The sequence below is a fragment of the Chinchilla lanigera genome, unplaced genomic scaffold, assembly GCF_000276665.1.
Source record: "Chinchilla lanigera isolate Chin_1 unplaced genomic scaffold, ChiLan1.0 scaffold00062, whole genome shotgun sequence".
Taxonomy (NCBI): domain Eukaryota; kingdom Metazoa; phylum Chordata; class Mammalia; order Rodentia; family Chinchillidae; genus Chinchilla; species Chinchilla lanigera.
Window position 1 is genome coordinate 14,525,798 of NW_004955463.1, and position 20,026 is coordinate 14,545,823.

Consider the following 20,026-nt stretch of genomic DNA (forward strand, 5'->3'; position numbering starts at 1 on the left):
CGGCGGAGGGCGCGGCCGTGTGCGGGAGCGACGGACGCACCTACCCCAGCCTGTGCGCGCTCCGGGCGGAAAACCGTGCCGCGCGTGTCCGGGGCGAGTTCCCGGCCGTGCCGGTGCAGAAGGGCGCCTGTGGGAGCCCAGGTGAGTGGGAGGGCGCGGCGCGGCGCTGGGGGACCCAGAGGCACTTGGGACCCCGAGGAGCTGAGGGACCCTGGGGAGCTGCGCGAACCCTCGCGGGAGCCCGCAATCCACCTTGCCTTGTATGCACCCCTTGGCTCCTCGGGCCCTCCCTGCTTCTCACCTTTTCCTCGGTTGTGTTGTTCTGAATTTTCTTTCTTTCCCAGAAAGTGTCCTTTACCAGCAGTTTTGCCCCATTCATCTTTTATTACTTTTTTTGTACACTTGATACACTTTCTTATGGATCACATACTTCCCTCATGCATTTACTTTACTGGCATATTTTGTGATACATAATAATTATGGGACTATGTACATCGCTTTGGGAATATGTACATCTGTAGTATTTTACTGGCACTGCCGGCCCATTCTTCTCGCCCCCGACGCTCCATCCCATTCATCTTTTGAACGCCATCTTCCTTTTTTAATCCTTTTCAACTGGTCTGACAGCCTGATTCACTCAAAGAATAGGGGCGCCTGATGAGGGGAAGGAGAGGGAGAAGGGAGAGGACAGAAGCTTGTGAGGTCCGAGCCAAGCACCAAGGTTTCTTCACAGGGACCAGAAGCGCAGGCTGGCTGCGGAGTAAGTACAATTTCATCGCCTCGGTGGTGGAGAAGGTGGCGCCTGCTGTGGTTCACTTGCAGCTGTTCCGCAGGTAAAGTGGCAGGAGGAGAAGGACCCCAGCCCGAGGTTTCTAAGGTTGGCTCACCTATCTGCTCTGGGCCCTTAGCAACCATCCTTGAATCCTAAACTAGGCAAAGACCTCTGTGCAGAGACGTCGGGCTAAAAGAGGTTGCAGGGATGTAGCTCAGTGCACATCTGAACAGCGATAGCCTAGGTGGTCCCTCGCTCTGACGTGTGTGTGTGTGCGCGCGTGTGTGCGCGCGCGCGCGCGTGTGTGTGTGTGTGTGTGTGTGTCCTGTTCAAGGTGCTTTAAACAGCAGAGGTATAGAGGGCTCCGGCTCCCAAATCTTGTATGAAATCTGAGTCATTCCTGTGCACTTAAGTGGCTGGGGGGTTCCTTTCTTAATTTCTCACAGACAAAATTAAAGGCCAGATGTAGGAGCTAGCAGGCCTCTCGGCGATCCTGCTAAGCGCCATTCCTGGTTTACATGCAGGGAGACCCAGACCCAAAGCCTAGGATTAATTTCCTTGTGTCAGAGGGCCAGTTGGTAATGGGAATTGGATCAAAACCAGACCATTTTGCCTCCCTCCCTCCCTCCCTGGGTCCTCCATACGGTGGCACTAGGGCCACTTTTGCCCAAAGTATTGGGGTTAGGGCTGGCCTCTGTAGCAGGGATGATCAGGGCATGGCACATGCTCATTCATTTATACATGGAGAAGATGAAAACACAGGCAGGGAAAAGCACTGTAAAAAGCCTGATAAAGGTGTAACAGGGCTATATTCAATCCATGTGAGGGTCCTGTAATTCACAGGTAGTGAAGCCCCTGGATGGAAACCCCTCTAATGTTCCTGCTTTCTGTTTACACTGGTGTCTCATGGAGACAGGTCACATCTCGGCAGCAAGGACATTCCTGCATCCAGTGGCTCTGGGTTCATAGTGTCTGAGGATGGGCTCATTGTTACCAATGCTCATGTCCTCACTAACCAGCAGCGCATCCAAGTGGAGCTCCAGAGTGGGGTCCAGTATGAAGCCACTGTCAAGGACATTGACCATAAATTGGATCTTGCACTGATTAAGATTGAGCCACATGTGAGTGTCTTAGGGCTTACTTTGACTCTGTGTATTCGAGGATTTTCATCTGTGCTGATCTTTTATCACTTCACACTGTACCAGATCTTTTCTATCTAGTGGATGCTTTGTTCTAGTTTCTTTCTGTCCTTCATACTCTTGTTTTCTTTCATGCCTGTTTGTATATCCCTGACAATTTCTATTTTCACAGCAGTCTCTTCTGTTCCCTCTCCTCTCTTCCTCTCCCTTGCCCCTTCTTTGTTCTCTCCTTCAGCAGATGCCACTTGTGGGAAAAATCATTTCTCTGCATGAGACAGCAGAGATTACTGCAGTGGGCTCTGAGCTGTTAGGGAACACTTTGAGATCCTTGCTACTCCAGGTGTGGTCTGCACACCAGCAGGATGGATGTGTGGTCTGAGACCTTTTTAGAAATGTAGAACCTCAGATTCCACCCAGACTTACTGACTCAAATCTGCATTTTGATAAGATCCTGGTGTTTCATGTGCACATTACATTTTGAAAAGTGCTGCACTGGCTGATCTCTTCCCTGTTTGTGGCTCCTTCGCTTTGACTGTCATCTGTTGAGCTGTAATAGTGTTAAGTGAATCACTAATGTCAATTTATGTCCATCGGTTACTTTGGTGTTTTGCTAATAGTAAGTTTTATGAAGTAACAATTTTTCATCTTAGAGATGGTTTCAATCATAACAAGTGAGAGCTTGGGGGTAGTTGGGCTTTGAGGAAGAAGCAGCTGTAGATCTGGTGTGGGAGGAGGTACTTCTGAGATCAGTGCCAAATGATAAGAGATAGTGTCATACGTTTATTACGTACAAATATTCGTTCACTTGGTCTTGATTTTTTTCTTTTTCCTTCTGTCCTTTGTACTCTTCCTTGCCTGTACATAGACTGACCTTCCTGTTCTGTTGCTGGGAAGATCATCTGACCTTCGGGCTGGAGAGTTCGTGGTGGCCTTGGGCAGCCCATTTTCTCTGCAGAACACAGTGACTGCAGGGATTGTCAGCACCACACAGCGAGGGGGCAAAGAGCTGGGGCTGAAAGATTCAGACATGGACTATATCCAGACTGATGCCATCATCAATGTAAGTCGCTGAGGAAGTCTGACCTCAGCCCAAAGATACTGGTAGTGTTCAGTGAGGGGGAAACTTTCTCCTGGCCTTTGGGCAGGTCTGGAGGGCAGTTAGATCCCTATGAGAAGAATGGACTGCCACATTGTTAGAGCTGAGCCTGTTTCATGTGATAATTGCCATCTTCACTTTTGGATGTTCTCCCAGTGTTTATCATAGAGGTCAGCACTGATGTAGAATGTAGGGCCCTATTGCAATTGGTCTTTATTGACACTGACTTCAGTATTGGTAATGATAGGTGGCAGCATTTTGCCTGCCTTGGGGAAGGACTCACTAGTGCTGGCTGATTCTGGTAAAGCTCAGTGGGAGCTATGTATAAATAACATGGAGAAATGTATTCATTGGCTGTACTGATGGCTTTTTCAACTTGTGTCTTTAGCACGGGAATTCTGGGGGGCCTCTGGTGAACTTGGTAAGTAGCTATTTTCCTTGCTGCTTCAGGTTTCTTCCTAACTCTCAAAGATTTTCCATATTCTGTAACACAAACCTGGACGCCCTCCTTGTGTAGAGAGTGGTGGAATAAAACTTTCCTATTCTGGAATCTTAAGTAAATGGTTAGGGAAAAGGCAAGATCTATGATGACTTTATCATCCAGGTGTGTGTTCTTATCTGAGAGCACCAGGGTTCTGGCTCTGGCTTTCTTCAAAGATTTCCTCTTCAGCGTGGTTTTTGTTTGTATGGAGTAGTTACCAAAAGCCCTGAATATTAAGCCCAGATTTATGCCAAATGACCAACTGTCCTATGGAATATATATCCTTAAAGATGCCCCTGCTGCTGTGTATGAAGAGGCATTCCTCATGTAAAAATACTTACTATATAATGAGGACTGTCCATACTTTTGGTCTTGAGCTGCTTGAGGATAACAAAAAGCTACAACCCCAAATCCATTGTTCTGTCATGTATTTTTTTAATTTTTAAAATTTTAAAAATATTTACTAATTTTTATTAGCACATGCTTGCAATACACAATTGCATTCATTGTAGGGAGGTGGTACATAATATATGTTTTATTCTATTTTAAGCAGCATCTGTAGTGGAAATGACAGGATTTCTAGTTGCTCAAATACATGTGAAAGCATAAGAAAGTGCAACACTGTTTGACTCCTGCTTTCTCTGTCTCGGAACTGATTGATTTTGTTTCTTCTGTAAATATTATATTTGTATCATCACCATTATTATTATTATTATTATTATTATTATTAGCTGAGCTGGAGCTTGAACCCAGGGCATTGTGATTGCTAGGCAAGGACTCTACCACTGAGCAACATCTCTAGCCCTTTTTATTTTATTTTGAAACAAGATCTTGCTAAATTCCCCAGGCTGGTTTCAAAGTTTCAGTTCTCTTGCCTCAGCCTCTTGTGTAGCTGAGATTACAGGCATATGCTTTGACACGTGGCTACATTTGCTTTTAAGAACATTAACTCCATGTGAAATTATTGAGTACATTTTACTTATAACTTTGCATACAGTTTTTTGTGCCTACCTTCTCAATTAGACAGCGAGTTCACTAAAAGCAGGGGTGAAATGTAGACTTTCAGCGCACAGTCCAGACCTACTTCATTATAATCTGTATCTTGACATGATAAGAGTCTCCTTCCTACCCTTGCCATTACCTAATAAAAGCTAAAGGATGATGAAAGGCTTGCGAAGAAAAGGATTAGCTTGGCAGATCTTTGTGCCCTCAGGTCAGTTTTGCTAAATTTTTTGAATACTTTCATGGAAGTGTTGCTGAACATCCACAGCTTTTTGTCTTTTCTTTGTTTTATTTAAGCAAAAAAAGGCAAATGTTTCTTGTCCTCTTATTTGGGTCAAAATACAAATTATGGCTCACTTTTAAAATCAATGTAATTTACTGGAGAAAAAAATGAGTTCAAGATTTTAAAAATAAAAACACCTCAGCAGCTTGGCCCTGAAAAGAGGATAATATTGCATCTGTACCGCTTCTCTCTCTTTCCTCCCTGTCCCAGCACACTAATCACCCAGTAGAGTGCTATCTGTGCTCTCTGTGGAAGAAGGCACATTGCCTCTCGCCCTTATTTTCCAACCCTAAGTGAGGAGCTGCACTCCTTCCTCTGCTTACTCTGCTGTCGCACTGTTCATTTTGCAAAGCTTCACGACTGAACCATGTTTCCTCCCTTGCCAGGATGGTGATGTGATTGGCATAAACACACTGAAGGTGACTGCCGGAATCTCCTTTGCGATTCCCTCAGATCGAATCCGGCAGTTCTTGGCAGAATACCATGAGCGCCAGTTGAAAGGTGAACAGAGCTGGGGGTTTTGGTCCCCTCTTGTGTGGCTCAGAAGCACTCCACCTTTTGCGGAGACAGTGGTTAGAATTCTATACAGGACTGGTCATTGGGTCTCAGACTCTCTCATGGTTATTTGGGTGGCCATATGGACTCTAGGCACAAAATGAGACGTGAGATATACCCAGAAATATGTGAGTAGACTAGAGGCAGGAGGTATGTTTGTGCTGGTGCCCTTCCAGTTCAGGGCAAGAGAGCATGCAAGGGCTGCTGCAATCACAAAGAGACTCTGAAACTTGGGTGGCTTTTAAGCTGTGCCAAAAGGAAGGCAAGAAGTCTTGTTGTTAGTCACACATTATTATAATTTTCCTTTCCAGGCAAGGCTCCTTTGCAGAAGAAATATCTGGGTCTGCGAATGCTGCCTCTCACTCTGAAGTAAGCATGACTTTGGCTATGTCTGGGTTGTTTCTGTGAGGCAAGTCTTAGCTGGATGATTTGGATAGAAAAGTTAATGAATTTGACTGCAATGAAGTACTCTTGTGACCACGGGCTCTGTTTGTCAGGAAATGTGCCTGACTCAGCACACCAGCATTCACTGTGTAAGAGTGTGCTTTGCTGGGCATGCATTGTATCACGTCCAGTGATTCTAGGTTTTAATACAGAGGATCAGAGGAGATGCAACCAGAGCAGATGATTGTCCTGGGTGTCTGTGAGCCTTGAGAAGAACAGACAGGGGATCTAGTAAGAGCTCCAGGCTCTTACCAGGGCTCAGGAGATGACTTCATGTGCTAACCATTTTGTATTACCTAGCCTTCTTCAAGAAATGAAAAGGCAAGATCCAGATTTTCCTGATGTGAGCTCTGGGGTTTTCATATATGAAGTGATTCAAGGAACAGCTGCTGAGAGGTCAGTGCAGGTCTTTCCAAAATCCTGTGTTTCTTCTGGATATGGGTGGTGGTGACGGCATGGAGGCTCTAGACTTCATCCATTACTGCCTACACATAGAGTGTATTGAACACCTGAAATATAGCTAGAGTGACTCCATGTCTCAGTCACTTTCATGTTGCTGGGACACAGCACTCAACAGCAGCATCTTAAAGGAGGAGAGGTTTGTTTTGGCTCACAGTCCCAGTCCCTGATCATCTGACTCTAAGATGGAATCAAGATGGTGGAAGGGATTGGCAGAGGACATCTGCTCCTGTCGTGGTGGCCAGGAAGCTGAGGGGCAGGAGAGAGGTGCTAGGGAGGGAGAGATGCCCTTCTGGGTCATGCACCAGTGATCCATCTCTTCTGATCAGGTCCTACTTCCTAATGTCACATTTGCCTATACACCCCTACAAGCGAATCACCTTTTAAAGCCCCACCCATGAATGCATGAAGCCCAGGGGACATCTAGATGTAAACTATGACATTCAGGAACTGAATTTAAAATTTAATTTTAATTGACTGAATGAAAAAAGCCAAGAAGCAGTGCATAATATTTTCCCATTTCCCTTTGTGCTTTAGAAAGACTGTTTAATCCTTGCAGTGTGTAAAATACCATCATTATAGAATATCCTATTGGGCATGAGTTTTTTCAAGTGGATTTCAAAGACTCATAGAAAACAGTGCAAAATATCTATGGAAGAATTTAAGGATATTTATTACATGTCAAAATGATGACGACATTCAGCTAAATAAGATACATTATCAAACTTTATTTCATCTATTTGAATTTCTTAAAAAGATGGCTATCAGAAAATTTAAAATGACATATATGGCTTACATTATATTTCTAGGGGACAGTGCTGATATGATAATAGTAGAAGTTTAAATTAGTTTTGCTAGGAATTACCAAATTTTTTGTAGTAGTGGGGATTGAACCCAGGGTCTCATGCAAGTCAGGCAAGTGTGCTACTGCTGAGTTACATTCCTAGCCCCAAATCTACCTATTTGTCTTAATCACTTTCATGTTGCTGAGACACAATACCCAATACCCACAATGTAAAAAAGGAGAGGTTTCTTTTGGCTCTTGGTTTCATTCCATAGTCAGCAGGCTTCAGGGGAGAAACAGGATGGTAGAGGAGCATGGTGGGGGGAAAAAGGAGCGCAACTTGTGGTGGCCAGAAAGCAGAGACAGAAGGGAGGAGCCCAGGAGGAGCTCAGAAGGAAGACACTGTGCGCCCTCTAGGTCCTGTCCTCAGGGACTTCCTCCTCCACCAGGCCCCACCTCCTAACAGCACATTCAGCTTTGACTTCATCAGTGGATAATACCCCAAGACCCAGTCACCTTCCCTAACACAGGAGAATTCCGGGGACATGTTAGATCTAACCAGAACACTACCCTTTTGATATTATTGCTCAATAACTATGAACTGTTACACTATTAAGTAATTAATTGTTATTAAGTATTAATAACTGTAACTAATAGTAAATAATTGAATAGTTTAGAGTTAAATAATTAATAATTATTAAGAATGGGAAGAATCTAGAATGTTTAGTGTTACCAGGAAGCTGGGCTCTTACTTCTTGATTGTTGGTTCTTTGTGGCTTTGATGAAAGAATTTAGTTCAGACAAATAGGGGGCTGTGCAGAAGTCTAGGTAGAGTTTATTGTAAAGTAGATGTATAGAGTTACATCTTCAGGCAAGAAGATAGGCAGCACCATGCAGGCATCTACATCCAGTGTGAGTTTGCAGGTCTTTTTACACACACAAGAGCTATCCTTCTGGCCCTTAGGGAATGAGGGTGGTTAGGATGCTCATGGACAATTTTCTTAGAAGTTCTTTGGAATGTTGATATCTTGTTCTTTTCAGATGGTCAGTATTCTGTCAGGGGCTGTAATGGTGTAAGAAATTTAAAGAAGACATCTAAATCAGATATCCATCCATGGTGGGGGCGGTCTTTAAAGAATGTTCCCCTTTCTGGGGTCATTGTGGCAATCAGGCATGCTGTATGCCTTATTCCAGAAATAGAGGTCATGTGTCCCAGGGTCTGAGATTTAAGAAATTATTACAACTGTGTCATACACTGAGGTCATTGTTCCTTCATTTAATTAACTGGCACATCATACCGTTTTGGCCCCTATGTTGTCCCTCAGGCCTACTAATGTGTAACAATCTGCTTAACACTGTTTGTATGCATTGTAGGCCCTTTAAAACACCTTTTACACTGAGCCCTAGATGACAGTGTCAGAGGCCAGTGCTGAGAAATCAAAGGCCAGAACAGCCCTAAAAGAAGGTTCTCCAGTTGACTTTGCTATTGTTTTAGGACATTTAACATTAGGGAAGAGGTGGCCTGTTTATATATATATATATATATTTATATTTATATTATTCTTATTCTTATTCTTATTCTTGGTCTCCTACTTCTCTCTTTTTTTTTTTTTTGTCTTTTTGAGACAGGGTCTTGCTATGCATTTCAGGCTGGCCTTGAGCTTACTTTGTAGCCCAGGCTGGTCTTGAACTTGCAACAATCTTCCTCCCTTAGCCTCTCAAGTGCTGGGATTACAGCGTGCGCCACCGTGCCCAGCTTGGTCTCCTACTTCTTCATTATCTTTTCCTCACTGTTTTTATTTTTCAAGATCTCACCTATTTTAGACTATAGCAACTCTTTCATGAGTGGAAAGAAATCATCGGAACTGACTGTTCAACATGGCTAAGTGTTAGATATGTTACTGAAGTTGACTTGTTCTGGGCTTTACCAGACTTTCCTGGTTTCAGCCCTGATTTCTATCCTCATCCCCACCCCTTATTTTTTAACTTCTGGTCAAAAGCCAAAATGACTGCTTTCAGCTAAGTTGTTACACAAAATATGGTATGTGATTAGGCCATTAGTGTCAGCAGGAGCTGGTAGGAAGGCAGAATTACAGGCCCCACTTCCTGCCCACTGAAATCTGCATCCTCTTCCTTGGTGGCGCTGAGGATCAAATGCAGGACCCTGCACACGCTAAGCAAGTGTTCTCCTGCTGACCTACACTCTCAGCCAGAATCTATGCTTTTAACAAGATCCGCAAGTGCTTTGTAAGTGTTAGAACTGAAAGTCACTGCTGGAAGTTACTGATGTGTGGACATCCAGTCTGTCTGCCTTTTACTCACTTATATCTGACGATAATGATAATAATTACAGTGATAAGAGCTGGCACTTAGGAAGCATTCACTGTGTGTCAGGCACAATTTAAAGTGGTTTTTTTTTTGAGACAGGGTCTTGCTGTGTAGTTCAGGCTGGCTTTGAACTCACTGTGTAGCCCAAGCTAGCCTTGAACTCACAGCGTTCAAGTCTCCTGCATCAGTCTCCTAAATGCTGGGATTACAGGCATGCGCCTCCACGCCCAGCTGAAGTATTTTATGTACTTATTTGTGCCCTCAAAGTCTTATGATGTAGGGATAGTTTCTTAGGGGGAGCAGCTGTGACACAGAACAGTTAACTTAGAAAGTTATACCGGGGGTCAGACAGATGTGGACCCTGGCGTAATCCCTCTATTGTCCTGCTTTTCATGCTCGTGACAGGCAGAGTGATTTAGTGGCAAGGTGATGAGTTTTCAAGTCTTAAAAGCCAAGGTTCTATTTTACTTTCACCTTTTATAAGTTGTGCGGCCCAGAAAAGGTCATTTATTTCACCTGAGCCTATTTTCTTACATTACGCGTGTAGAAGGCACGAAGTAATAACTTGCAGGTTTCTCTCTTATTCTCCTTTCCTAAGCACAGAACTGTTATGAATTATGTTCCTTGGGTAGACAGTTCTAAGTCATGCTACTAAGCTGTCCTTGTTCCCAAGGCCTTTCCTGAATTCAGCTCTATATTTGCTTCTCTTCATATCCACTTAAATTTCCTATTTCTTTGTTTTTGGTACTGAGGATTGAACCCAGGGCCTCATGTATGGTGAGGATACACTCTTCCTATCTGCTTTTCAAACTCCACATACCTTGGTGATTGTACCACATTGTCATTTGTGTGTGAGTGTGTGTGTGTGTGTGTGTGTGTATGCTTTCCATGCCCCTTACATGGTTTCTTCTTGAGTCATTAAACTTGATGACCTTCTTTCAGCATATTTTCATCTTTAAGACAAACCATCAGCCTGGCTGTGTTTATTGCAGAGTTTATTATTTGGAACTGCTTTTATTTCGAGAACACATATTCTGTGTGAAGTGAATATGCTGGAGACCGAATAGAATCACAACTTTTAGAAAAAGCCTAGAATCAAAGGTTCACATATTTAGACTTAAAAGGTTGAGAGTAGTTTATTTACTGGAAGCAGCATTTCCATAATGCAGCTCAACATATTTTTCAGTTCTTTAAACTATGGTCTGCCCAAATCAAACTGATCAGAGAACAACTCAAGGGGAAAAAATGCACTACTCAGGCTTTGTACTTTTGCTGGTGAGACTGGGAATGTGCTTGGAGAGAGGTCAGAGATGAATAGACATAAAAGCTAAACTCTCTGTTCCAAACCAAATCTAAAATATGGGTGGCATAAACTTCTTACGAGTTTCAAAGGCTATTAATTTTATACAGTTAAATAGGATTGTTGTCCTCCAGGTGATTTTATAGCATATCTTAAAATAACCATCGTATTTGTATTAAGGTTATTTCTGGTTTGTATGTTTAATACCTACACAATAGTACTGCTATAAGAATGAGGTATTACATTCTAGCTGGGGATAAGTAAAACGTTTCTTTGAACTTCATGATGTTTCATTTTTTTCTTCCTTCTCAGTTCTGGGTTAAGAGACCGTGATGTAATTGTCAGCATCAATGGGCAGCCAGTTTCCAGCACAGCCGATGTCATTGAAGCTGTTAAAGACAATGATTCCCTTTCCATCACTGTGCGTCGGGGAAGCCAAACCTTGTTTCTGACAGTCACACCTGACATAATCAGTTAAGCATCTTACCTTAAAAGAGATTTAACAAAACCAAAGTTTTATCACCTGGTTTATATTGAAGATATGTCAAAGATAGCAGGGGTTTTCTGGAGCTCTTTCTCATGAAGAACAATGAATGTTTAATTAAAGGCATGCATGCTTGTGCATTCGCGCACACAGGGCAGGGCATCCCTGGGCTGGGGCACCACTCTGCTGCCCAGCAGACTTTCTAAGCCAAGTGTAGGACACAGTGCCAGAAGTCTGGAGTTGATAAAATTTTATTGACAGATAGGAAACAACTGAAAAATAGGCACAGTTTTTAATAAAACCTTGACAGAGACGCTTCAGTAGTTTAAGCCTTGCCTATACACGCACATAGACAAATAGATCTATTTACCAAATACTAAGAAACAGCCTGAGTCCAGTGTGCAAAAGTAATCATATTTTAATAATACTCCTTCTTTAGTCAGTTTTCCAGGTTTGTCACATTTGGCCAGGGTTTGTGGATATGGAGGAGGACATTATTTAGAAGTTAAATTGAAATGTAATAATGGGGGATTGTCACACAAGAACATTACTAATGACTCTCAAATTATCACTCCAGCAGCAGAAACAACTTTGGTCTCCAATGGCACTTCTAACTGTGAAACGATCTTTTACAAAATAGTTTCTTGATAATGTACAGACTTCTACTTTTCTACTGAGGTTCTTCCTGGCAATAATAATGATTTCAAAGTTCTTTTTTTTTTTCAAGAAAATAACTTTTGTTTGGTGGTACTGGGCGTTGAACCCAGGGGCACTCTACCATTGAGCTACATCCCTAGCCATTTTTTATTTTTTATTATTTTTTTTCATTTGAGAAAGGGTCTCACTAGGTTACCTGGGCTGGGCCCAAATCTGCCATGCACCTGCCTCAGCCTCCAACATAACCATTACTGGCATGTGCCATGATGCCTGGCTAACAAAACAACTTTTGATGGTGTTTGCGAACATTTTTAGGGAGGTTTTTTTTTTTTTTTTTAAGTGTAAGATGATATGGGTTATGTTTTAAAAGTAGTATCTTATTGTGGAACTAGTAGTTCCTATTTTTCAAACTTCCCCTAAAAATGAAGGGTTATTTTGGTTGTTGAAATTGCTTTTTGGTTTTTCTGGTTTTTTTTGTTTTTTTTTTTTAATAGGAGCCCTATTAAATTCTATGTAAAATTTTATATAGATGTATATTTATCTGAGGAGAGAGCCTAGTTTCTTCATGATCCATAATAATTAAAAACAGAAAAACCTCCTAATTCTATCTTGATATTTGGTATCTTTGAAGTAGGAATATGTTTTTCTTTCTGTTTTTCTGTTATGTTGCTGGTCTAGGGATCAAACCCAGGGCCTTGTACATACTAGGAAAGAGAGATATCCCTATGCCAAAACTAATTTTTTTTTTAATATAGTAACTTGGAGCCCTATTAAATTCTATGTAAAATTTTATATAGATGTATATTTATCTGAGGAGAGAGCCTAGTTTCTTCACGATCCATAATAATTAAAAAATACTGCCTTAGAGTATAGAGATTACAGATTAAGAGTCTACCAGTTAAAGCTGTAATAAGCAAGGTAAAGGTCAATGTGATATAGTACTTTTAAGACTGAACAAGGTAGTTTACTTTAATTTTTCCCACAATGCTACCTCTAGTAATAAAACAGTGATCTTATTAACCAGGGATGATGAACTAGAAACTTTTAGGAAAATGTTATAAGATGATAGAACATTTTCAGGGAAGTTATTTTAACTGTGATTCTTGGTCTTTAAGTCAGTTATTACGAGGGCTAACTGAGAAGTTCTACCTTTACTGCTCCTGGATTTTGTAAGTTATTGCCCGCCACCTTTTTTGTGGTACTGGGTATCAAATACAGGGCCTTGCATATGCTAGGTAAGTGCTCCACCACTAAGATATACCTCCAGCCCCCTTGTAAATTATTCTAAATAGCAGCTCTAGGTTTGGCTTGTACACAAAGTCTACTTCTTATTTTATACTTCACAGTTCTTTTCAATTTAGATTGAAAAGGATGGTGATTGAGTTTTTAAAACCATTTGTAACTGGGAACATTTCCTTTTATTCCCAGTGACCTGGGAATGCAAAAGCTTAACTGTATCCCTTTCTGACTGATGTTGTCCACTGTAAGCACGTTTAGTGTCATGCCTGTTTGGAAAGAATATATTTAGTTTTTCCTTGCTCTCATAAATCACCTCCTAATTCTATCTTGATATTTGGTATCTTTGAAGTAGGAATATGTTTTTCTTCCCAAGGGCATGGTGATTCTCATTTTATCTTGCCTAATTTTGAAAGGAGTTTTATATTACTTATTTTACTTCATCATCCTTGTAACATGGGCTCCATGAACTGGAAGACACTGATATTTTAAATAGGACAACTCTGCCAAAAGAAATAGCTCAACTCATTTTTGTGTCTAGTATTGTTGGCTTTCAAAACATAATTGAAATGAAGAAATTATACGACTGCATGTATTGCCTCTGGAACATATAGGGTTTATTAATAGAGTGGTTCATTTCAATGAGTAACTTTCAGCAAAACAAATATAATTTTGAGGTTTACTCTCCCTCCTGCAAATACTCATATAGCACTCCAGGTTGGCAAAATTTATCCTACAATTTAAATTAAAAAAGTCAGAATTTCATGTGTTTTAAAATCCATGGCCATTTACACTTCTGCTAAAGATTTTCATTGGCTCAGCTTTGGGTCATCTCTGCATGAAGATAGAGTCACAAAAGGCACACAGATAAACATACTCACTTCACCTATCTTGGACTGGAGACAGAGCAATATCCAGAAATAAAGAATGTGGAAACCTGTCTGCAGTTAATAAGTTAGTCATTAGCCTTTATATTTTGTACACCAGGAACGGTACAAATTTGATCCCCACAACACCATTTGCTTGTCATTCTAGTCTGCCAGATAAGATTTGGGTTGAAAATGTATCATCCAAAGAATTCTTCTTACAAACCCATTTCCTCCAAAGACAGAAGTGTTCAGGTCTGATAATCGAAGAATTCTGAGCCTGAAGAGATGAGTTCAGGAGACAGAACACTCACGTGTCTCTCTGGGGTGTAACAGCAACTCTTTAGTAAATGGTGCACCAGTTGCTGCCATCGCTTGGCATCAGCCCTCCAGTGATAAGCAAAATCAGGTCAACAAACCACCAAATCCCAAGTCCTCCAAGTGTCAACAGCTTCCCAACTGCTGTGCCAGTGTGTCCCAGACAGAAACGATCCACTCCAAAACATCCCAGGAAGAAGGAATACAGTAAAGTGGTTATGAAATAGTGTCCGGTATACCTTGACAAAAGGAATAAAAAAGAAGATGTTTAACTACAGGAAAATGAAAACACTTAAAGATGAATAAATTTACAGTAAGTGAAAAATTGGTACAACTGTCCCTCTGTGGCCTCTTACCCTCTGTTTTGGGTTCTTTTCTAGCATGCTCAGTTGGTGTAGCCATAAAGGGAAGCAAAAAAGAGACTCCAAAAAATAGCCAGTTTATTAGAGTATTAGGGTATTAGAGGCAGGAGGCATGGGCTGCTATGCAGGAACATGTGTGCGCAGCACCAGAGGGGTGAGGAGACAGAAGTGAGGGAAAGCTTAGGCCACTGTCTTTCCTGGGATTTCTCTATAGGAAATCAAGGCAGGGTAGGGTGAATAGTCTATGATTGGCAAGCTTGAGTAATTTCAGCAACCTAGTCTATACAGGTGGTCCCTAGTTGCCTAGCAGCTGATCCTCGGATACTCCATATACAGAAATATTCTCTCCTAGGGCTAGAGGGCAGATTCAGGAAGTATAGGTCTGGATTAGTTTGTGTGCCTATCAAGGCCATGCTCCTGGGTGAGCTCTTTGCTATCTCTAAAGTAGGAAGTTTGTTTGTTTTTGTTCTTGAAATGAGGTCTCCCTGTGTAGTTCAGGCTGACACTGAACTTACTATGTAGCCCAGGCTGATCTTGAACTCACGGTGATCCTCCTGCCTTAGCCTGCGGAGTGCTGGGATTATAGGCATGTACCACAGCATGCCCGGCACTCTTTGCTATCTCTAAGAATTCATCAGACTTGGGAGAGGCAGTCTCTCCCCACCTAGAAAGATTTTTTAAGATGTCATACATCACAATATATAAAACCTTTGCAGAGTTAGATTGGATGAGAAATCATCAAGCACATTTGTGTAACATATGTGGAGAGAAGGGCTGGGGATATAGCTCAGTGGCACAAGTGCCTGCCTGGCAAGTGTAAGGTCCTGAGTTTGATTCCCAGTACCAAAAAAAAAAAAAACAAAAACAAAAAACCAAACAAAACACAAACAGATGTGGAGAGGAGTTGAGCTCCCATCATCTCCTATGCATATGCAAGCTCCTTTCTTGAGGCTTGGCTGGCTGCCTTAAGAATTATAGCTTTTCCTAAAATGAGCTCCTGATCTCTTTCTTGCTGTTTTCTGGCAGCTAAAAGTGAAGACTTCTTGAGGCTTCTGTTCTTACATATAATGAAGACATTTAACTGCAGTTGTTAATATTGTCACTGACCCTTTCTATTAACTAACAGTATAAGTAAATTCTGTACTTTGGGAGCTAGGTCATCTGGTACAATTTCTGCTGCTGCTGAGGCAAAGACTCTGAGTGCTCATAGACACTCAGTTTCTTAGTGCTAGAATCACTTAGTGATACAACCACATCACCTCTGTCTCTGTCAATGGATTATGTACTGGAGTAATCACGTTACTTCTTTAACACCTAAAAGTCACACTAAAGAATGACAATGAAAATGACTCTTACCTTCATCCAAGTATCAACTACCCCATTCAAATTAACACTTACTTTGGGCAGGAAGTGTAGCTCAGAGGTACAGCTTGTGCTTAGTAAGCATGAAGCCCTGGGTTTAATTCCATATACCCTCCTCCCCACATACATGCGTGTGTGCACTCACAGAAAAATAACACTTACTTTATACAAGGTTTATTTTCACGTAGGAAGGTCCTAGGACTGGCACACTCAATTCCATCTAGGGCCTGACACTGGACAGAAGTGTGTTCCACATCACTGTAGGCCTGACCACCAAACTGTAGAATAACCACCAAAACAAACAAAACAACCTCACCAAAGCAAGCAACACAACAGTGCACTTTTATACTCACTAATAAACACTGTATGAGTACTCACATACTTCCAATGATTTTAGATTAGTCCATCCCAAATGTACTGTTGTTTTTATTTTTTTGAGACAGGGTCTCGCTATGTGGTTCAGGCTGGCCTTGAACTCACTATGTAGCCCAGGCTGGTCTTGAACTTGTAGCAATTCTCATGTTTTAGGCTTTTGAGTGCTGGGATTATAGGTGTGCACCACCACACCTGGCCTGTATGTTGTTTTAAATAATACTCCTCCATTTATGACTAGCCTCTTTATTAATAAACTAAAAAAAAAAAAACCAATCAATTTGATTAAATGGCATTTGGAAGAAACTGACACAATGCTTTAATTATATTTACATGAAAAACAGCACACAAATAGAGCATTTGAAAATGAGTGTTTAAAAAATCAATGTGTAGGGCTGGGGATATAGCTCAGTGGAACAGTGCCTGCCTGGCAAGCGCAAGGTCCTGAGTTTGATTCCTAGTACAAAAAATAAAAACAGAAACAAAAACAAATAAAAAGTCAATGTGTAACTAGAAGTCTGTTTTAGATCCATTATAAGTTAGCAGAATTAAAGAGGAAGTAAAAATTAAGATGTGTTATGTACTTGTGTACCAACTCTCCCTGATGGATGTAATCATTATGTACTGCAAACATGGGCTAATAATTAAAAAAGTTAACAGAATTAGAGAATTCACAATATCAACTGACTTTGGATTTTATTTAGGACATGAATGGGTGACTATCAGGTATCTATAGTCCATCTACAGTGTAAATTTAAATTCCAGCAAAAAGTTTTGAAAAAACCCCCACCTCTTACCTTTAGCTTAACTGAATGCTAGCAGAGAATAACACAGCTATACATTTTTTTACTGGCACCTTACTGGTACTTTACTACTACTGGAGTGTTGCTCAAAGGGAAGTGCCTGGAAAAATAAGGATGGTTACTCCCAATGCCTCCCGAGTACTGCCAATCCTTAGGACTTCACTGCCTTAACCCCCATATATGACTAATGTGTCACTTTAAAATGGGTAAAAGTAATTGTCTATACAATGCTAATTAAGCTTTTATCAGTAGTTCTCAACAGAACAAAAGATCACTATTTAAAATATTTCTTTACATATGATTCAGTAAGAGTTGCCTTCTGGTTTTTCTTACTGTAAAGTTTTCCTCTGTGTCTGATTTAGTACAAAAATGTTTTCCTAGAATTCAAAATGTTTTCCTAGAATTCTCTTAATACTTGGTTGAATTTTGCATTAGCATAGTGCAGAGGTAATACATGAACTCTGTTGGTGTTTGGAGACTGACTAGCAGTGTACACCTAGATTTAAGGATATTAGTAATGCATCTGAATGGTTTCTTTCCATTTCAAGAGGCCATTGTTACCAAAGGTTTCCCTTGACTACTTCAACCTCCTATAAAGATATCTCCTAGAGACTCTATCAACTTCCTAAGGACATGGTGCAACTTGCTGAAAATAAATAGTCAGCATGAAGAAGAGCTTTGCCCTCAATGTGTCTGTAAGAAAAAAAATGCTCAGTTTCAGAAAGTGCATAGCCTTTCTTTTGTTCTTCAGGAAAGGGCACACCTTGAAGGATAAGTGATATTTTAGCTTCAAATCTGTCACTTTCAAGGTCGAAGGACCCAAGGGCAGATTAGTCTTTGCACCTGGGTGGTTTTGGCACAGAAACTACTTCTTGAGGATACCAAACACCTTGTTCAGCCAGTGATCTTGGCCGTGCTGGAAATTTCCAGTAGCAGCCATTTGAACAGATTCCTACAAAATGTAACTTCGTGGGCTTTTATGTGTTTCTGTAACAACATGTGGCCAGTACTATTTTTCTGGGGAAGTTTGCATAGCAAAACAAAAAGCTCACCTTGAGGCAACCGTAACCAAGTTCCTGGGATGCAGTTGAATTTCCAACATGATCCACTGGGTCATCACAATGTATAAATTCATCAGGTCTGAAAATCACCAGTCAGATCATGATCATCATTATCCTCTTTGCAAACTGCTGTTCAGTTGTACCCAATCAAAACAGACAAGAGCCATTTCTTCATTAGGCTTCCTGGGGCTCATTTTCAATCTGTATACCCTTTTCCCAGTCTAGTGGTGGTGTCAATGACCCTGAAGCACAGCTAGTCACATTAACAGCCACCCAAATGACCCTTTTGTTGGGGAGTTGTTTCTAGTCCCGCTTCTACTTGGATTGCACTTCTACCAGGGTTTCACCTCTTCCTAGGCAAACAACCATAAGGCTATGAGAGCAGCATTTAAGCCAAAGGATTCTCAATGCTCTGCTTTTCCCAAAGGCCTTTCTTTTTAATCAAAAACCCCTGTTAAAAATGGCTTGAGTCCGCAATGGCACAGCTACTGCTTTAGTAACAAGTTATTCATTCCATTTGTGTTTCACTCAGTACCCGTGAAGAAGGGAGCAGGAGAGAGAAGGCACAGCCATAGCCTGGCATGCTGCTTCTTCTGCAGAAGAAGCTGTCACACCACTTTGAGGATCCCTCAAATGTGCCACCGACACACGAGGCTTCTCCCATACAAGGGAGTCGAGCGCGGAACCTGTCATGGTGACTACTTGCCCTAGATCGGGTCTCAAGGTGGCGAAGGTCCAGGCAGCCTCCGCCCCACGCCCGCTTCCGATCGCCCCCGCGTGATCCCTGGCCTGTTTTCCACCTCCACCCTCCTCGACAATGGGCGGCTTACAGGTAAGAGCAGAGGATGACTGGAGACTGGGGGTCGCCGTATTCCCAGTTCGCAGCACTAGCCAGGCCCTCCGGGTGGGCGGCGCCCGCTGACGTGAGCTCGAGCTCGGCAGTAGCATTGTATGAGTGGCTCCGAGAGACACAATGCAGCAGAAGTAGATTCCCCAGCAGCAAGGCCGCCTGGCCGCACAGAAGCAAGTAACTCACCGGGCAACCACCCAGCACCATCTTCTTAGGCCCTGCGGCAGAGACCCAACCTCAACCACAAAGCCGGGTAGATACAAAGGAGCTAAGCCTGCGCTGTCAGGCCCCTGCGGGTAGCCGCCCTCCTAGCTACCGAACAGCCAGTGGGCGCGCAACTGGACGCCCCGCCCACCCCTGCAGCCAATCAGAAGAGGAAGGGCAGGAGCGTACGCTCGTATTTCCTTTTCAGTTCCTTTCCGGGGTCTCACGCTCCTCCTCTTTACGCTACGAGCGCTTTGTCCAACCCGTGTCCTCTACCCCAAAAGTGGGCGGGTTTGGAATGGAGGGGCGGGGCAGATAGTAATTGGGCGGAGTCGGCCGCTGCGTGTTCACGAGGCCAGTTCTATTCTCCCGCCGGGACTGGATTTTATCTACGTCAGCGGAGCGAGCGCGCTGCCGGGAACGAGCCCGGAGCGCGGGATGGGTTGCGTCAGTGCCGCGCGCATGCCCGCCTCCGGGCGCGCGCATCCTGTCCCGCACGGGGCCCGGCAGGGTTCTGAGATGATGGACAAGGCGGAGACTGCGCGCTGAGGGGAACCTGCTGCGTCTGTCGGGATGGGGTCGGGCGCGGGCTCGCCCTCTGGGACCCTCCGTGTCCAGTGGTTGCTGTTGTTCGGTCTGGCGGGCCCGGTGCTCAGTGGGGAGCGGCCAGGTGGGTGTCTGGCTCCGCAGTCCGCCGGGACCGCTGCTTCCCGCGCGGAGACGTCCGGCGTGAACCCGCGGACCCCGGGGCGGGCCCGGGGCCGGAGTGGAGCTCGGCTCGGGAGACCCGGGCTGCGGACGGTGCCCG

General features: G+C 42.9%; 3 protein-coding genes across 4 annotated transcripts in view; 2 read left to right on the forward strand and 1 right to left on the reverse strand.

The window, feature by feature from the left end:
• On the forward strand, positions 1–11,151 carry Htra4 (HtrA serine peptidase 4; the record flags this gene model as incomplete). The annotated part of the gene is given in 9 exon segments (XM_013521536.1): positions 1–141; positions 734–833; positions 1,689–1,893; positions 2,777–2,971; positions 3,396–3,428; positions 5,160–5,274; positions 5,640–5,697; positions 6,073–6,168; positions 10,956–11,151. Coding segments are annotated over 9 exon segments (1,109 nt in total), but the record flags the coding sequence as incomplete, so codon positions are not given.
• Positions 11,152–12,104: 953 nt separating this feature from the next.
• On the reverse strand, positions 12,105–19,350 carry Tm2d2 (TM2 domain containing 2). Of its 2 annotated transcripts, XR_001236652.1 has the most exons (5): positions 18,995–19,350; positions 18,156–18,243; positions 16,091–16,206; positions 13,337–14,443; positions 12,105–12,379 (listed from the first exon to the last, which is right to left on the reverse strand). XR_001236652.1 is itself a non-coding variant. In XM_005398462.2 (4 exons), exons 1-4 carry the CDS (start codon positions 19,219–19,221, stop codon positions 14,230–14,232), a joined length of 645 nt encoding a protein of 214 aa, XP_005398519.1. In that variant the 5' UTR covers positions 19,222–19,350; the 3' UTR covers positions 12,105–14,229. The 2 variants fall into 2 exon arrangements, 1 of the variants encoding a protein (XP_005398519.1); XM_005398462.2 differs by having other exon boundaries at positions 12,105–14,443.
• A 277-nt stretch (positions 19,351–19,627) lies between these two features.
• Positions 19,628–20,026, forward strand: part of Adam9 (ADAM metallopeptidase domain 9) — a 101,074-nt gene continuing 100,675 nt past the window's right edge. Inside the window, exon 1 of the mRNA XM_005398463.2 lies at positions 19,628–19,888. Coding sequence (XP_005398520.1) covers positions 19,792–19,888 — 97 coding nt within the window. The 5' untranslated portion in view covers positions 19,628–19,791. The remainder of the gene's footprint in view (positions 19,889–20,026) is intronic.

What these genes read in the sequence shown, in the direction of transcription:
- Tm2d2 (XM_005398462.2), bottom strand. Translation starts at nt 19,221, where the DNA reads ATGGTGCTGGGTGGTTGCCCGGTGAGTTACTTGCTTCTGTGCGGCCAG. An exon ending in GTCATCCTCTGCTCTTACCT is followed by an intron (nt 18,244 to 18,994) that starts GTAAGCCGCCCA and finishes GGTGATTTTCAG; the next exon opens with ACCTGATGAATTTATACATT. An exon ending in GAAAATAAACCTTGTATAAA is followed by an intron (nt 14,444 to 16,090) that starts GTAAGTGTTATT and finishes CCTTTTGTCAAG; the next exon opens with GTATACCGGACACTATTTCA.